Here is an 18,772-nt window from a genome sequence, read left to right on the forward strand (position 1 = left end):
TTTGTTTGGTTTTTAAATGACAATAATAGAAACAGTGTACCTGATTGTAATTGCATCCTAAGTAAACCCCTTTACTTCTTTGCTTATGGATTTTACAGTCAAGATAAAGAAAATAAAACTATCTGCTTTGTTCTTTTAAAAATAAAGTGGTTTCTGGAAAACATTATGCGGGTCCATTTATGTCACCATAAGTCATCAAAAAATCAATATAATTTAGCATCTATCTAGTATAATTGGAATTACACTCATTTTATACATAAAGTTCAAAACTCTAGTCTTTGTTTAAATAATCCATTAAAACCCTTAAAAAGTTCCTTTGGGTTTTTCTGTAAGATGTAAGAAAAACCTGAGTGAACTTTTTAGCCAACCCAATATTATGCAAGTCACCAACCAAGCAAAGCAGAAAGCGAGAGCCCTGGGAGATTCAGGCTTTGTGGTCTGGGCCTTACTGTTCTGTCAACTTGAATCCCTCCTCGAAGGCCCCCAAATCACACATCCACAGCCATTCATTTACCCTCTGCAGATGCAAACGAATGAAAGCAGCTCCTTCAAATGAGAGAGGAACCCATAAGGTAAACATGCCAGGAGGAACCATGAGGTCTCCACTTCCTTCTCATTCAGTAAGAGGCGGTCACAGAAATATGTCTAAAACCTCAGCGGCTGCACAGAGACGAAGGAAGTTCACATTGCATTTCAGATTTACGTGCTGAGCTTGAGATAGAGGTGTGTGGGACAGGACAGACAGTGGTTCGTGTTCCTTACGTATGAATTGTTAATACCTATGAGGTGAGCCTTTGTTTTTAATAGAAAGATCCAGTGTTCTCTTCAAATAATGGATACTACTTCTATTTTGATATAACTATTTGAATCTTATTTGAACTTTGAAAAAAATGTGTAAAACTCTTAGGAATTGTGTTACTTATGTTAATGGATCTGTAACTATTCTTTTTAAAGTTGGATGTGCTGTGCAATGGTGAAATTATGGGGAAGGATCATACTATGGAGTTCATCTACATGACAAGATGGCGACTAAGAGGCGAAAACGTAAATTGCTTTTATATTTACCTATGTGTATAATTAGTTTTTTATCATTATGTTAATCAAATTTAACAGTTACTGAGACACTTTAAAAAAAAAACTAGGGAAAGAGAAGAAACGGGTTCCTCAGTGACTGCACGATAGCTGATCCCAAGTATAAGACCCAGGTCTGTGTTACATGTGGTTTTGTTATGTTTAAGGTGAGTTTAAAACACTGATCTGCATATGTTCAGAACTCTACCCAGAGTGGAGGAGATGGCGCTTCAATTTTTTTTGAACCCCAATAAAATATGGAAACTTCTAAGTTCTGCCCTGACTAGTGTGTTTAATGGTTAAGATATTTTTGTGTGTGGTAGAGAGGACAGGTAGGGTAGAATCTAGATACTCTTTTTTTCAGGTACCTCCTTTACATTGAAAATATGAGATTGGACCGAAGGGTAAGTGAGTTTGCAGTGGTTTCTGATACCAGATTTAGATTATTGTGCCTGAGGCCCCAGGAGATATGAGAGAAATGATTAAAAGAAGAAACCTAAGAGCATTTTTTTTTAACCCGAAAGGAGTTGGTATTTTGAACTATTTCTTTGATTAGGGTTAATGGGAACGTTCTAGTGTATCGTACCTGAGTTATACGTAACGTCGATACTAGGGAAATCTGAAGGGGTAGGAATTACAAGGCTAATTTGTAGCAGTAAGAAATACAGTAGTAATTATAAAAACACAAAATTAAGAACTGTAGCCTCACACAATTTCAGTGGTTCAAAAATATACTTATATTGAAGGTAAACATTTGTGGAGCTGTTTTTTTTCCAGAATAACTGTCTTGATATGACACAATAATAAATGAAGCATATAACTTCTTAAGTAGAACTTTTTTTCAATTTGCATCCCACTGGGATGATGATGCCTTCCTTGTGAGGCTGAGTTCTCGTGACCAGGAGGAATAAATTACGTTCTAGTCCTGCCACCAACTGGCTGTGTGCCTTGAGGAACTCATGAAACCTCTCTAGGGCTCCTTTTTATTTTTTTCCTAATTGTCTTTGTATTTGGTAAATTAATGCTTGCCTTTCTATGACATTTTTATATTTTTAAATGGTTGTACATATATCACCCTCATTAATTCTTTCTAACCAAAATGTTCCAGGGACCCAGTGCAGATTGCAAGGGTAGTCAGTTCTCACTTGACCAGCCCTCCTGGGGCCTAAATGTTGTGATATTACACACAATAGTAATACCATATTGGTATAATTTTAGCTTTCTTTGATCATGGGACACTTCAGTACGTGTCAGAGCTTGAAATCATTGTTATAAATAGATTTGCCTTCAGGTTAGAGAGATGTAACTAGTCATCCATGGTAGGACCTCTCCTGGCACTCACTTGTCCTTCTCGAGGTCCCTTCCCAAAGGTCACTCACACTGCCAGTTATTCTAATGGCAGAGCTCTAAAGAGCCAATTCATAGAAATTGTCATTAATAGAGTGTTTTCAGTCTTTACTACAAGTATGTGTCTGATTACACATTTCTGAATAGTTTAAATCCCCTGCTTGTGTAAGGCATATTTTATTAAAAATTGGTTCCAAAAAATGGTTTTAGTATCCTAAGATTTTTATTCAGGTAAAAACTAAATCAACAAATAGGGAAAAAATACCACACTTGATATTTGGTACAGCAGTAAGTAGCCCGTTTCATTTTTTTTAGCATGACAACTCTGTTTTTTGTTTGTCCTCCGCTAAACCCGTTTCTCTCTCAGCTTCACAGTCTCAGCAACTCCAAGATGAGTAGTTCATTTTTCTGGTTTCTCAGACCAAAATCCCTGAAGTCTGTCCTGATTAGTTTCTCCATCCTTAGCAAATTATTTGAACTCTGCCATCAAGATACAAATCCAGTTGCACCTTACCAGGTCCTCATTCTGGTCCAAACTCTTCTCCAGAATTTCTGTAAGAGTCTCTTGCCTGGGCTCCAGGCTTCTCCTCTGGCTGCCACCCATGCCTCCTTCCATCTTCACCTCGCACAGCAGCAAATTAGAACATGTTTCCGTGCTCTAAAGTCTCCAGTAGCATCTAATGGCATTTAGATACAAGCTGTAGCCCTTCCAAGGACCCGTACAGTAGGGCGGACCCCACCCAGGTTTTCCTCCGTCTTTCACCTCGCCCTTTGCTCCTGCCCTCTGGCTTCAGCGGCCTCTGTGTTTTGTTTCCTCTAATGTGCCAGGCTTGCCCTTGCTTCCCCACGTATCTACCTCCCTTGTTCCCTTTACCCCTTCAGAGAGCTGTGCTTCTGCGTCACCTTTTCAGTAGTCCCAGTCTGACACTCTTAATCCCCTTCCTTGCCTCACCGTTTTCCATAGTATGCCTCTTAGTATGTTTATTGTTTGTTCCCGGGGCAGCTGTAATCTGAGGGCAGGGTGATCATTTGTTCACTCTGAGTCTCCAGCACCTAAAGAGTGCCTCCTACAGATACTCAGTATTTGTTTGAAGAGTAAATTGAATGAAAGTTGTGTCTTTTATAAGGTAATGGTTATGCAGATACAGCCTAAAGGTCATTTTGTTCTGTTTCCCATTCGTTTTCTGTTAATTTTTTAATTTTGCTCATGTTCTAATTAATTATGAGGTATTATAATTGATAAACTCTGACAGTTTGGGGCGAATGTACAAATTAGCAATAAAACAATTTTCTCTTGATTAAGCCCCTTCCAGCATATGTATTGCAGTCACGTCGCTTCCCATCTCTGCCCTTCACTGCCAGCAAGACACCAGACTGAAAAGTTCGCATTAGTCTACCCACTGGCATTGCTAACTGGCTTTGGGCTGGGATTGGTGTTATTTCCTAAACTAATGACCAATTTATGGTTCTTTCACTTCTTGTACTTTTTTCTATTAAACATTTTAATCTATCCAGGATTTGTTCATTTACACACACATCTACAGTGAGGCTAAGAAATTTTTTTGGCAGAAATACAATTTATTGAATGATTCACAATCTGCGCCTCATTGTTTCGAGATGTCACCATTGTCTCTGCATATGTATCTAGACGTATGTGTACATGTGCAGATGTGATATCCATTTATGTTTCTGGACATTGTTTTGTCCTTCTCAGCAGGACTTCTCCTACACCAGCATTTCACATTATAGCTTTTATAAAAATCCGATCACATGACATCTACCTAAAACTCTTCAGTTGTCCATTTTCTTTGGGATATATTTAAATAAATTTCAAATTAAGGAAACTAGTTGAGCCTTCTATGTTACTTTATGATGTCTGTCAGTATTTGTTGGGTCAAAGCTCTGTATTATTATTTTCTTAATTGGCTAGTTTTCCCCATTTATTTAGGTGAGCTTGAGAATGGGATTGTGATTGGCAGTGGATTAAACTTCTGCGTTGACCGGACTGGCATTTGCAGTCTTGTATTCAGTTTGCTGTTGTGGGGTGCTCTCTAAAGTTCTACAGTCCTCTTCTGTCTGAGTAAAGTCTGTGGTTTTCTTCCCTTTTCATGTTGGACACCACCTCTGACCTGCTGGGCCTTTGGCACGGTGACCCCATATTCACATCACCTCTTCCCCATGTCCTCTTGCTAGACTCCTGCGAGAATCTCTGGCAGTCAACATCTCTGCCTGTACCACGCAGCATCTGGGTCACTCCCCACCTCTGTCCCGGGGCCAGTCCGCTTCAGGTTCAGCCTGTTTACCATCTTCTCTGCTCTTTCTGGATCCTTGTCTTCATCATGTTGCATTTTTGAAAGACTTTTATCTTTCGGAATTGCATATCTGGTCAGACTTAGCTAAGTCCTAGAAATTTTTTAGTTCATAACAATATTTGTGCCTCAAGATCAGTGTTCCTCTTTTGCTTATTAGTGGGAGAAAATGGACCTTTTCTTTGAAACTGTTGCTTCTCAAACTTGGATGCAAATCACAAAACACCTGGGGATCTTGGTAAAATACAGATTCTGATTCAGTAGTTCTAGAGTGAAGACAAAAATTCTGCATTTCTAAAGCTTCCAGGGGATGCCTGTGCATCTCATCTCTGGACCATCCATTCAGAAGTGTGTCCCACTTCTGACACATCTTTTGGGCTTCCCTGGTGGCTCAGACAATAAAGAATCTACCTGCAATGTGGGAGATCTGGGTTCGATCCCTGGGTTGGGAAGATCCCCTGGAGAAGGGACTGGCCACTCCAGTATTCTTGCCGGAAAAATTCCGTGGACAGAGGAGCCTGGTGGGCTGCAGTCCATAGGGTCACACAGAGTCAGACACAACTGCGAGCGACTAACACTTGAGTAGTAAGATTTTAGGGCGTGATGTATGAGCATGGGTTTACCCTGTGGTCTGCACATCTGTACTAACACATGTATTCTGCTTAACATGTCCACGCAGTGTTTTCATCACATTTTTAAAAACATAAATGGGATCATATGTATTGTTTTGCAGCTTTTTCTCATGTGCTGATATGCCGTGTGGAGAATCAGTAAATTTTAAAGTAATTCTTTGTAACAAATTGTTAGTATTCCATTTATGCAGCTGTAGCATGATTTGATTAGTACTAATTTGGTGGACATTTTCAAGTTGACAGTACAGACATGCTGTATTCCAGTACAGACATCTTTTTGCACATGTGGAAGCATATTCGTTGGCTAAATTCCAGGTGTGGATTTACAGCAGAATGTGCAGGTTTTAAATTTTGATAGATACTGATAAATTGTTCTCTAAAAAGGTTTTCACAGTTTATAATAATACCAATAATGTGTGAGTGCCCATTTTCTGACACCCTCACCAGCACTGCATATTTTCACTTTTGTGAAGTTTCTTTCCAAATCCATTGCCCCTTTTCTCTCCGTTATGAAGTTTGCATGTTTCTTACTGACTTCCAGGAGTTCCTTATGTATCTGGATGTTCATCTTCGTTATGTTTGTTGCAACTGTTTCCTCCCAGTCGTATTGTGCTGCATAGTTCGCCTCGGTTTTTTGATCGTTAAACTTGGAGTAATAATACCGATCTTAAAAAAAATTTAGTAAGAACTAATGAAATATTATTTAATAAGGTACTTAGCAGGGTGCCTGACATAATAAATGTTGTATTATTAACAACTAACATATGTTTGCTTTCATTATTATTATAATTCTATACTCCTACAGTTGGTCTCACGCCTGGGAGCTTACTCCTAATCCCTCTGTCTCTTCAGCCTCAGCTTTCCCCGTGAACTCATGTTCTTCCTGCTTCCCTTTCCTTGGGTAGGTTGAGTACCTACTCTCAGGACTCCCCCTTTCCCAGATAACCCTGGTTGCTTTATGGCTTCCAGCAACCCCTGGCAGTCCTTACCTAAAGTTATTCCACCATGTTTGTCTTGCCGTGCTTTCTTTGCATTACCAAGCAGTTTTAGGAAAAACAAACATCTAGCCTAACTGATACCAAATAGATTAATAAGGAAAAAATACCACTTAATGAATCTTCCCTCTTTCCACCCAGCTCCTCCCTTGTTAAATGCTGTCTGGGACTTGTTTGCATCGTTAGGCAAAGCCTGATGGGCCAGAGGAGGGGAGGAAGGTTGTCAAGGAGAGCAGTGCAGGGCGTGCCTTAACAGTGTTGATGAGCCCTGTCCAGAAATTCAGAGACTGACGTCTAGAGGAAATATTGTTATCTGTATTTTCATTTTGAAGAGTCATGCAATGTTGAATTCATATATGTAAAATTTCAAAGTGTATGTTTTTATATTTCATAATTCCATTATAGTTCAAATATTTATGCTTAATAAGTGTTCAACGTAATTTTGAAAAATCAAGATTTGGCAATGACTTAAAATATGAATGGCTAGTTGCTCAGATGGTTAAAGCATCCGCCTGCATTGCAGGAGACCCAGGTTCAATCCCTGGGTGGGGAAGATCCCCTGGAGGAGGAAATGGCAACCCACACTCCAGTATCCTTGCCTGGAAAATCCCATGGACAGAGGAGCCTGACGGGCTACAGTCCATGGGGTCACAAAGAGTCAGACACAACTGAGCGACTAACACACACACAAACTGCTAAAAGACAGTGGATTTAGAATTGAATCTATTCACTAGTTTAAAAACATATTCATTCATTGGTTTACTCATAAACCTTTTTTTGAGTGGTTGCTGTGTGCCAGTTCTGCCCCTTAGCTATTAAGATTGCAACTATGAATAAGATCAGACTCGGGGAGCTCACAGTCAAATGCTATTAAAATAGTTATGGAGACCAAGAGTCTAATGTGAGGAACGTAAAGAACCTAATCCGAAGCAGAAAATGGGTCCCCTACAGGCTGAGACAAGTTCCCTGCCCCCTTGCAGAGCTCTGAGACTCTTAAACAGTGGTTGAAGAAGAGATCTAGGAGAGATTAATCACAGGAAAAGATGGAAGAAAGAAGGCGCCTCTCCTGGATTGAGAAGGCAAGGGTTTTCTCATGAATTTAGTATTTGAAGAAGAGATGGATAAGATAGATCACCATTTTGGTAAATATTTGCAGAATGTTAACAAAATTCATATTTAGAGACTAAAATTATTTCACGCTAAAATTTACCAGTCACTTAAGTTATGAAAGTCTTTTTCCAAAAACAACTGCCATATTTTGGAAAGTGTTTACTTAAAATTAATCATGTTGCCTCATGTTTGACATTAAAATATTTTAAATATGTATCCAGTTGTGGATGCCTCTTATCTGATGAGTTCATCTCCTCCGCAGTTTCGGTGTCTGAACTGCTCAGCTTCGCAAGTCTGCTCTCAGGATGGCCCTTTGTATCAGGTAAGAGGCACTCACGACTGTACATATGACCCTAATGACGCCTGCCCGCCACAAAGGTGACTGCTTTCACCCCAAACGCAAGGTCCCAAGACACGTCACTTGGCGAAACTCAGACCTATTTGAGCTACAAAACGTCATCTTTCCAACTTATGTCCCCAAAGTTTCCACTTATTTTAGTTCTCTTGAATTATCTATTTAATTTTACCAAACTAAAAATTAAGTTATAAATGTTAAAGCCATTATTTATGCATCCATCAGTCTTAATAACTACCAGCTTCAGCCTGCAAGAAATCTCTGCTCCATATTGAATCTCTGCTCTGTACTTAACACTTATTTATGTGTGGGTTTTTTTTTTTTTTTTCCCATTGTTTATTCCCCCACAAGTGAAGGAAAAAAATGCCAGATTAGGTAAGGCTAAATAACAGCAATAGCTAAATGCAGATGTGAGCTTGCTTGCTGGACCTGCCCTAAGGACTGTACTGAGCCACCTCTTAGCACAGAATAACAGTGAGCGGATTTAATAATGCACTGAGCAAGTGAACATGCCTCTGAGGAAAGTTTATCTAATAAAACTGCATCTTAAAAATTTGGAAAACAGAAGAGACAAAGTGTGTAATATAGTAAGGATTACTGTTGAGTACAGAGATGATCTAGGATCAGCCTTAAACCATGTTTTTGTATAGTATTTATTAAAAATATAGATTTTTAATTAGTCTTCATCATCATTTTCTTGGCGCCAAGAAGGGAGAATTATAATTATATACAACCTTAACTAGCAAATTTACCTCTGATGTTGCTATTTTAGGGTTAGGACAAATAAATCTATGTTCAGTAGTGAAAGAACCATTTCAAATCAAAAGAGTTAAATTAGCAATTTATCTAGAATCTCCCTCAGTCTCAGTGTCAGTTCTGTGATAGCGCAAATCCCCACACTCATTAACATGTATGTTTCTTAATACACACGGGTTAAGTCCTGGGTGTATGTTTGTGTAGTAATGGAGTGAGCAAATGTAGCAATTATAAAGGCCAAGAGAAAATCATTTAGAGGAAAAAAAGGCAATCATCCTTCTCCTTATGTAATTGAGGGTGGGGGGTGAGGAATTGAACTGGACTGGTGACGTGTGTGCAGATGCTGCAGCTGCTTTGGACTTCACAGCTGACTTGGGGATGAATCGTGGTGTCCTGGCCTTCCGTTATAACGCGTACATACATGGCTTTTGCTTTTATTCTCGGCACTGATGTCTGTTTGTTTCCTGAGAAATAAAGGTATTCTTAAACTCTGATCTAAAGTTTTAGGAAACTAGAGTAAGACCAAGTTTTCAAAAATCCACACACATTTGCTTTTTTTTCTGCAGCACTTCATTATGGAGTATAGTCTGGTCAGAAAGTTGAACTTGTAATTAATAGGATGCATCTTTAGCCAAAAATCAACTAGAAAATTTCAAGGAAAAAATTATCACTTTTATTATAAGAAAATATTATATGTGTAGCTTTATATGATTAAATCTTTTAATTTTGTGAAAATTTGGTGAAATCGTTTTATAGGAAAAATTCTAGTGAACCGGCATTCACCCAAGAAGAAAAAAAATGCAAATCACTAAGTAATGAAAGACATAGAACAATATTAAAGAATTACTTCTTAAGGGATACTTAAATATAAAACTACTTTGAATGGTCACATCCTTTCAAATTTTCAGGGAATAGATCATTCCCATCCTAAGTTGTTAATTTTAAGTCATTGAAAATGATGGAATTTTACCAAATTCATTTTACAGATGTAACATAATCATGAAGGCAAAAACTGATAGAGAACCTCCAATTAGAACACAAATATCAAGTCTCATTTTGAACATAACAAAAATGATAAATAATATACTAAATGTACTAAAATAATATGCTAGAAGAAGAATAAAGCAAGACCAAATAGTATTTTTATCAGAAATCAAAGAATAGCTTAATGCTGGGGGGAGGAATTATATATATTAAGTAAAATAAATGTCAGTAAATACTAAAAGGGCATTTGGTAAGATTCACATTTTTCCTACAAGCTTATTTTGAAAATTTTTCAAGACAAGTTGACATAACACAAAGAAATATCCTTAACTTTTAGATTTATCAGTTAACATTTTGCTACATTTTTTGACCCTTCTTTTCCTTTCTTCCTCTTTTTCCTCTCCTTATCTTATTAATCTTTTTATAAATATATCTCTTGTTTCTTTATGGAGCCATTTGAAATTAAATTGCACATATCATGACAGTTGACCACAAAGTACTTCAGCATATATGTTTCCTAAGATTAAAGACATTCTCGTATATAATCACAGTACATCATACACAACAAATTTAAATACAGTGGTCCATTCTTCTTATAATTATGAAGTTTAATATAGTTTCAAACACATTTTTTTACCCGATTCTTGTTTAACTTGACAAAGTCAGTCAGTCTCGAGTTCATCAGGAAATATAATTTGGCACTTTTCGTCAGTCACATTTTTAAGTGAGTAATCACAGGGCATATGCACGGCCACATACTGAAATGTACTTTAAAGCTTAAATAATTAAAATCGGGTACTAAAACATAGACACATGGATAAAAAGCAGAGCTCAGGAACTCACTCTAGTATGTATGAATCTATAAAGAGTATTTCAAATTAATGGCAGGTACCAAGTTTCATTAACAAATATTTACTGAGCACTTAATTATGCACTGGGCAATCTTGTAGGCCCTGGGAACACAAAAGTAAAAGTGAAAAAAATTTGTTTCCTTCATGGAGCCTATACTCTAATGATGGTAACAGATGAAAAACAAATGAGTAAAATTTATTGTGTTAGAAGAAAAATTGAAGTAGATAAATAGAATATTTTAGATTAGATAGCTAAGAGAAGACCACTTTGAGGTGGTGATTTTTAACCAAAAAGAAGTGGGAGTATTAGCTGTGTGTCTCTCTGGGGTAGAGCTTTTCAGGCTGAGGATGGACAGAGATCTAGAGGCAAGGTCATGTGTGGTGGTTTGAGGGCTGCAAGGTGGCCAAGGGGCCTGGAGCAGAGACAGTAGTTGACCCGGGAATTAGGAAACTTGGAGTGTTGATGTTGGGGAGGGGTGTGATCTTGTAGGGTTTGTTTTCAGTTAACTGTTCTGAGACTATTAGTGATGGGGGGATGGTGGGGAATTCAGTCCATACCTCACATTATATGTGTTTCTCATGGCTGAAATGGTGCACATTAAAAATGAGACCATCAAAGATCAAGAAGAAAACATAGCTAAATAACCAATCTCAAAGATGAACTTTCTCAATGTGTTTACATGTAAAAGGAAAAAAAAACAAAACAGACAAACCAAGTTGACTACTAATCCTGAAAAATACATGGCAGATGCCCCACACATTTTAAAAAGTACATGCAAAAATACCATAAGTAAGGAATATTTGCATATATACAAACAAAAATCGAAAAAATTCCAACCACTGATGACCAAGCCATTTTACTTCCCTCTTTTCCTTCATCCTAGTAGAATTGGTAATGAATTCTTCGACACATGATAATGGATTTTTGAATGAGTGACTTACTTGCAGAAAGTGTACAGATTTAACAGAGTCAGGAATGGAAAGCAAAGCTAGAAAGGTTATTGTAATGAGAGACAAGCTGTGGGATGAGTTGGGTAGAATGGGAAGAAGTCAGGTCAGGGTAGTAAGATTCTAGGTAGCTAGTCTCTACATCTGGCTGAACTTCAGAAAACCCAGGGAGTTTTCTAAAATAGATTTCAGTGTCCACTCACAGATACTCGATTCAAAGGGAAGAGAATAAAGTGTAAAATAAAAACAAGTAAGCAGAATTTAACCGAAATAGATTTAGACCATAGAATCTCAGTCCACCCCTTTCATCTATAGGAAAGGAAACAGTTTTCTCACAGGATTTTTGCATTCACCCACAAGGAGACAAGGGGGAAACAAGCCAGTGGCCATCTCAGCCTTTCTTGCTTTCTTAAAAGTAGTTCCTGGACATTTCATTTTAAAAAGGGGAGTCTGCAGCTTTCAGAAAAGGAAAAACCATTGGTTCTTCAGACCCTTTCTGACTTTGTGATGTTTGAATTCTACATGATATGGCAAAACAAAGGGCAAAAAGACGCAAAAGTGGTGGTGTGGCTTTTCCCACAGAAAGCTGTCTCCTCTCCGGGGCTACATGTTGATACTTTCCCTGTGTGGAGCAAGCTGAAGGATAGTCTGAACCACTCAATTTCATGATAGTCCAGTCCAAATATTTAGTAGGATCAATTGTTGAAAGGAGGCGGTAACTTAAATGTTTCCTCTAACAGTTAGTGACTTGTTTTTCAGCCTTTTTTAAAGGACCATTAAATTTTAAATGCTAAAAATAATAAAGTGTCAAACTTACTTAAAATGTGTGATTTGTAAACAGTACCCCAGCTTCCTAGATTCATAGCGTGTGTGTGTGTGTCAGTCGCTCAGTCATATCCAGCTCTTCGCCACCCCATGGACTGTAGCCCACCAGGCTCCTCTGTCCATGGGATTCTCCAGGCAAGGATACTGGAGTGGGTAGCCATTCCCTTCTCCAGGGGATCTTCCCGACCCAGGGATCAAACCCAGATCTCCCCCATTGCTGGCGGATTCTTTACCGTCATAGCAGAAGGTCTGTTATTTGTGATTCAGTGGACTCACACAGAGAACAGCTCTGATGGAGTCCAGCCTGCGGCTGGTCTTGTACAGCGCCACAGGTAAACGAGTGAATGCCCCCCAGCAGCGAGAGCGTTCCGTCCTCACAAACCCTGGCTTGCCCCAAGTACTAACAGTAGTACTGTTCACATACGCATCCACTATGACAGCCACAATCTTTCGAACTTGACCTTTGTTGCAAATTATGGAAAAGTTGACTGTCTCTAGAACATAAGAGTTTAAAAATATAATGATAATTAGTCTTAATTGTGATAATTACTATTCCCAAGAACTATTGTAAACTATAACTGCACATTTTTTAAAGCCTTTTATGTATACTCTGCATTGTTTTTCTATCAACACAGTCTTACTCATCATCTGTTTCTATTTTATAGTCATACCCCATGGTATTGCAGTACCGACCAAGAATTGATTTCGGTTAGACCAAGGGGCCCGGATCCCGCCGAACGAACCCTGCACTATGCGTTCACCCGTCGACAGATTGCACAGTGAAAGGTGTGTGGACTCGAGGGACGCAGCCAGACTCTCACATGCGAACAAGGCCACTGTCTGTCTCTAAACTGTCAGTTGCATTTATGTTGTTTCTATTCAGAGCAAACCAAGTGCCATTCTGCTACCGAACCATCTGCACAAGGCATCGTGCGGTCTCCCGGCGTACAAGTCATGGCTGAAATCAGTAGGTGTGCGGCCATGACCTAGCCTTCTGAATATTTTGCTTGCCTGTTCCAAGATTGTTCTAATGTTTGACTACACTAGTAATATGGCTCAATCTTTGTGGTGTTGCAGTTTTCACATACTTACTATTTGACTAATTCTTGTTTAAATAGAGTACTGTACAAGGAACTAATAATTATTATATCTTGAAATTATTTTGTATGGGAAATATATTTAGAGAAATGGCCTTTGAGCCACTGTCCTGTTTGCGGTAAGCTTTTTGTGTGCAAAATAGTTCACTCTTGAGTGTGCAAGTCCTTTTGGGAAGAATTCCAATTGTTCTGTACATTAGAGCACATAACTGTAGGCATTTGGGGTCATCTGTCTGTGTAGTCTACCAGTCGCACAAGGAGGGCCTGTTCGCCTTCCAGAAAATGTACATGACTCCTTGGAGAGTGAGGTGAGATTCATAACCATTTGAAATGTTGGCAGCTGATCACATTCACTTCTAACAAAACCCATGTTTCAGTGAGGTTAATCTTTCATAATGCCTTATGATGAGCGGGTGCTGCTTCCTGAGACGTCATTGCCCTTGTGTAGCCCACATTACTGTGTGCGTCATGATATTGTGGTTCTTAATCTAACAAGTACACTGTTTCCCTTTTTCAGTTGGCCTTAGGTGTGTGTCAGTGTGGCATGCAGAAAGTTATGATGATTTTAAATACTAGGGGTTTTAGAGCAGGTAACATTAGCTATTTTATGGATTTCAAAAATCTCAAAGCAATTGTAGATTAAAACTGTTAGTAACCTGTCACATTTCCAAACCATATGCATAAACTAGAACAAATACTGTGTCATAGATAAATATGCTAACCAGAATTAATGGTTTGAGGCTATTTCACTTTAGATCCTGTAGTAATTAGGGGGAACTGGGATTATTGTTTTATAAATAAGTTCTTTAAGGTCAGAGCTATGATAATGTCCTTGGTTTTGCAGTTTTGTTAAGTCTTCCATTCCTTTTGAGATGAGTCTGCAAGTCAACAAAAGTCTTCTTACCTTAAATTATATGAAGAACTTCATTTTAAACCTCTTAAAATCTACACTGTTTCTCATAAGCTTTGGAAATTAAGTTTGACTAATTGCTTTGAAACAAAGTTAACTTCTGAAACTTAGGAAATAATCTTAAAAGTTAGGAAAAATACTTGTTTTAGAAATCTGACATGAGCACAATCTGTGTGTTACACACATAGCTTTTATACTGTATTTTCCAGTAAAATGTATCATAAGCTAATGCCTTCTAAATCTCAAAATGCTTCTTAGAAATAAAAGTATATGACTCTAAGAAACACAAAATACAGCTAAATCTTGATGCATTTCACAATATAAAAGGCTGAAACGTCATAATTATCTTTTCTGTATATCTTTGTTTCAAGTCAAAAAGTCTAAAGTTTTCTGTTGTTTTTGGCCTGACTTTTGTGGAAAAGGTCATGGCAATATTTTTTTAAATTTCATTTTGTTAAATTGTGTTTGTGCTTGGAAGGGCTCACAAACAGAATTTAAAAGGCAGATTTTTGTTAACTCTTAAAAAATGGTTGGAACAGACCATTACACTAAACCAAAAACTGAATTTACTCTCCAGCTACAGAAATTATTTTGCTGTGCTGTGAAATCCAGTTCCCTGACATCTCTAAGGCATTTTTAGATTTCTTATAAATTTGTCACATCTAGGTCAGTGATTACTTATGGAAGTTGATTTTTAATAACTCGAATTGAGAGTGCATTTTAAAAACCACAAATGAGACCTGGATGTTTTCGGGTTCCCAGCCAAAACTTACAGCCTTAAATGAGTTTTATATACATGATCTCTTAAAATTTGGCCTGTTGCCTCATCTTATGTAATGTCCCTATTTTCCAAGGAAATACATAGGAAGTAATTATGGAATTGAGAATAGTTTTATATAGAATTCCTTTATTTAATGTTACTGTATTAACGTTTTTATTGAAATGCAGTGGAATATGTGCCAAAACATGTGAAAACCCTTGCATAGAGAAGGGCATCTGTTATATGGGGAAAGGTACACATTTTATGATGGTCCTGAATAATGTGGTGTTACTGTTTGAACCACAGACTTCTTCATCTGTTCAACTATGGTTTTTAAGTATGGGACTACTTTCATGTCTAGTAATACACTAATCCCTAGTTACTTATCCCCTGAGTCAGGCTGTGAAATTTGTAAGAAACCAGATATAGAAGAAATACACAGGCAAAAATACATAGGTGGTCAGTTTTACAAACTTGGGGTGCTAATAAAATTAACTCTTTATACAAATACCCTATATGAATAATCATCTGAATCTGCAAAATTGGAGAATAAAACTAAGTTTTTCTTTTGTCTCTTGTTTCTTAAGCAACAAACTGAAAGAACTTTACTTCCACAAAAGATTTTGTAATCTGTTATCTCTGCTTTAGATATCATAGATGTCCAAGGGTCAAGGGACCTTGGATCTAAAGAAGGCCTGTGCGTTAGAAGACATCAGTTTAACTGAAGTAATCACATTAGTTAATAGAAAAATCCAAATATGGCCCTTTCTCCAGGTTAACAAAATGCTTTTAAGTATTTCTAAAAAAAAAAAAAAAGGTTCACTGATTAGGTGATATTAGGTCATTCAGTCTGGGGTCCAGGTACCTTGGGTGATGCTTTTAGAAAAGTATGTTATTTCTTTATTCATTAAAAGTCTGTCCCATATTAATATGCTACATTTTATAAATGTAATGAGTTTGCTCAACTATATGTAACCTAAATTAAAATGATTCTTTAAGGGGGAAAAAAGTATGTTATATAATATTGTGAACTGTTTAGCTTTATTGAACTATTTAAGAGAAAGTGCCTCATTGCTAAAGTGCATTTCTGTTTTAGATTTACTGCATAAGTTTTGAGTTTTCTGTCCCTGTCTCTTATCAATGGTTTTATATCTAAATAGGCTCTTGTAAGTTAGAGTAATCTCTTTTTGAAAGATTTTCATAAGAAAATAGATATCACCAAAGACATTTTAGTGTTAATAACCATGTTAGAGAGAGACAGTTTTAACTGTTTGGAGGTTGAAAATTTTTAGACTGCAATTTACTTTTATATAATTAGGCAATAACCTTGAGTAGTTGCTAAAATATCACCAAAGAAAGACTTTAATTTTCATGGTAAGATCAATCAAATGCAAGTTTTTCTTGCAATAATCAGAACATACTTCCTTTCAGCCATGTTTCTTATTTTTCCAGCACCATCTGGAATTTCTTAGGAAATTCTCAAAGGTGAAAAAGAGATTAACACAACCAGTAGCCTCCCTCTGGATGAAAAATGGGAGAAATACATAGTTTGGAGAGAAAATTGAAATTGAGATTTTAAATTCTAATTTGAGAAGATTTTTATCCCATGGAGGCGATATGGACTAAAATTATGCTTATTTAGTTCCTGGGTTCTTAGTAATATGAGAAATTTTATTAAAGACAGACTTTGGTAAAAGTGCTGACATGCTTCCTTGTGTAGAAAACAGTACATTCTCTTGGACTCACATAAGTAAATGCTTTTTCTGTATCCAAAAACAAAAATTTTCCTAAAGGCCTGTGGGTTGTTTTGTTTTTTTTTTTTAAGTAACTCTTTGTCTTGTTTCTCAGCAGTTATTTTGTTATTAGAATTTAACCATACAGCCAAATTCGGCAAGACAGGCCCCAGATGAAGAGCATGCACATCAGGTTAAGCCCTGACCTCACACCGATATTTTGGGCAGCCCGTGCTGTGGGCCACCTCAAGTAAAGCCCACACTAATGAAGTCTTCCTGACAGGCCCCTAGGTAAACCTCCTGGGCTAGGGTAAAGATGGATGTACTCATTACATACTCTGGTGTACCATAGGAATTTTCCAGCAGGCTATACTTTATACCAGTGAGATGTAGATACTGGTTGTAGGCATTACAAAAGGTGAGTTTGCCATAGCTTTAATTTTATGGGTTGGAAACATAAAAATATGAAATGCTATCATTTTAAGATACACCCCTGTCCCTACAATAAGGAATATAACCTGTCTGACAGATCTGGTTTATAAAAATTGAAAAACATGCTAAAACTCAAACCCTCTGAAAGCACAAAATAACCAACTAATTCTGGATTTACTTGATACACTTAGTTCAGTAGTATTTTGTTGAAAAAAGTTCAGATTGAAAGTTCACTAAAAATACTTAAATATTACATCACAGGGTTTTCATAGTTTTTTCTTAAAGCCGTAGCATTTTCCCAATAATTTAAAAGTGATTCTCTTCCCACTGTAATATAGTTTTCACAAGCAGTGTGTTTATTTGCTATCCTGACTATATTTTCAAATACAGTTAAAATGCTTGAGCACTTCCTTTTTAGAAAGTAATGAAATTAAACAAAAATAATTTAAAATGTGTCTGCATACTTGCTATGCCCCTTTTTCTAGGATTCAGAACTTGAGACATTATTCAGAAATGCGTTTTAATTTTAATTGTCTTTAGAATCAAGTGGAACATTAAATACTGGGTCCAGTTTTCTTCCATTTTTCAGAGCTTCATGGAATAAGAAACGAATCTAGTGTAAACTGAAGATTAAATATTTCTGGGCAGTGCAGAGATAGTGAATAGATCATGTGTATGTGGACTTCACATCAGTCCAGCATAGCAGGCATTCTGCACATTAGAAATGGAATGGGATCAGCCTACCATTGTTTGGGGGCGGTTTTCTTTTGCTGTATTTTTTTGAATGGGGATAGGGGCCCAAGTGTCCTTATGAAGCTGTGGTCAGCGACAAGAGCTTGTGGGGGGAGCACCAGTGTTCTGCTGCGTTTCCTGCTTCTGGCAGCTCAACATCACGCACCAGTTCTTAACAGAGTAGCCCTCACGTTAAATTAAACCATCATAGACTATACTGTACAGTTCTGTTGCTAATTTTCCTTTGAAATATGAAATATTTTAAGCTTTCTTTTTGTCAAAAGTGGTAACATCTTAATACAAATAAAAACCTTTTTGTGGTTGTAAGATTTAGCTTATAAATCATTCAAATTGAAGTGAAAGATTACCAGGTCATTGTTAATGACTTAGTCTATTAAGAATATATGTATTTTTGTAAAGGGAAAGCACTTGTAGATATTTAATCAGTACTATATGTCTGTTTTGCAGAAATAAAATGCTGCTTAGAGATTCTCTTTAAATATTTTTTATTTTTGTGCTCAAATGTATTTTCTGTTGATCTATGGAATGTTCTGTACAAAGCTGTATGGTTGTACTGTTGGGCTAGATACTTTTGTTTTTTAAAATCTGGACTTAGCCAAGTATATTTGACCATGTTAAAAATAGTATCTTTGTTATTAAAAACTTGATTGCATAATTTTTTGTGTGTCATCCTTCATATCAGTAGCTGCAGATCATAACCTTCATTGAAAAGTTTCCATTAAGTATTATTGTAGCAAATTTTATGAACATTTGTTGAATATTTGAGATAAAAAATCTTTAGGAAATGTTTGTTTACTTTAGAGATGGCAGGCTGGCCCTCGAATAATACTGCAATTTTCACACAACCGTAGTATGCGAATTCTATTCAAGTTCCCATAAACTACAGACCAGCAGACACGGGAAC

At 37.1% G+C, this 18,772-nt stretch overlaps 1 protein-coding gene across 6 annotated transcripts in view; it reads left to right on the plus strand.

The window, feature by feature from the left end:
• The window catches only part of PCGF5 (polycomb group ring finger 5), a 122,212-nt gene extending 103,689 nt beyond the window's left edge, over nt 1–18,523 (plus strand). For 5 of the 6 annotated variants that reach the window (XM_025273984.3, XM_044935207.2, XM_025273986.3 and 2 more), the window contains exons 8-10: nt 955–1,044; nt 7,727–7,786; nt 12,849–18,523. In XM_025273984.3, the coding sequence (XP_025129769.1) occupies nt 955–1,044; nt 7,727–7,786; nt 12,849–12,896 (198 nt within the window). In that variant the 3' untranslated portion in view covers nt 12,897–18,523. The remainder of the gene's footprint in view (nt 1–954; nt 1,045–7,726; nt 7,787–12,848) is intronic. The other variant, XM_025273987.3, reaches the window with a different exon arrangement.
• Nucleotides 18,524–18,772: the final 249 nt, after the last annotated feature.

This window comes from Bubalus bubalis, chromosome 23 (assembly GCF_019923935.1).
Source record: "Bubalus bubalis isolate 160015118507 breed Murrah chromosome 23, NDDB_SH_1, whole genome shotgun sequence".
In the NCBI taxonomy this organism is placed as follows: Eukaryota; Metazoa; Chordata; class Mammalia; order Artiodactyla; family Bovidae; genus Bubalus; species Bubalus bubalis.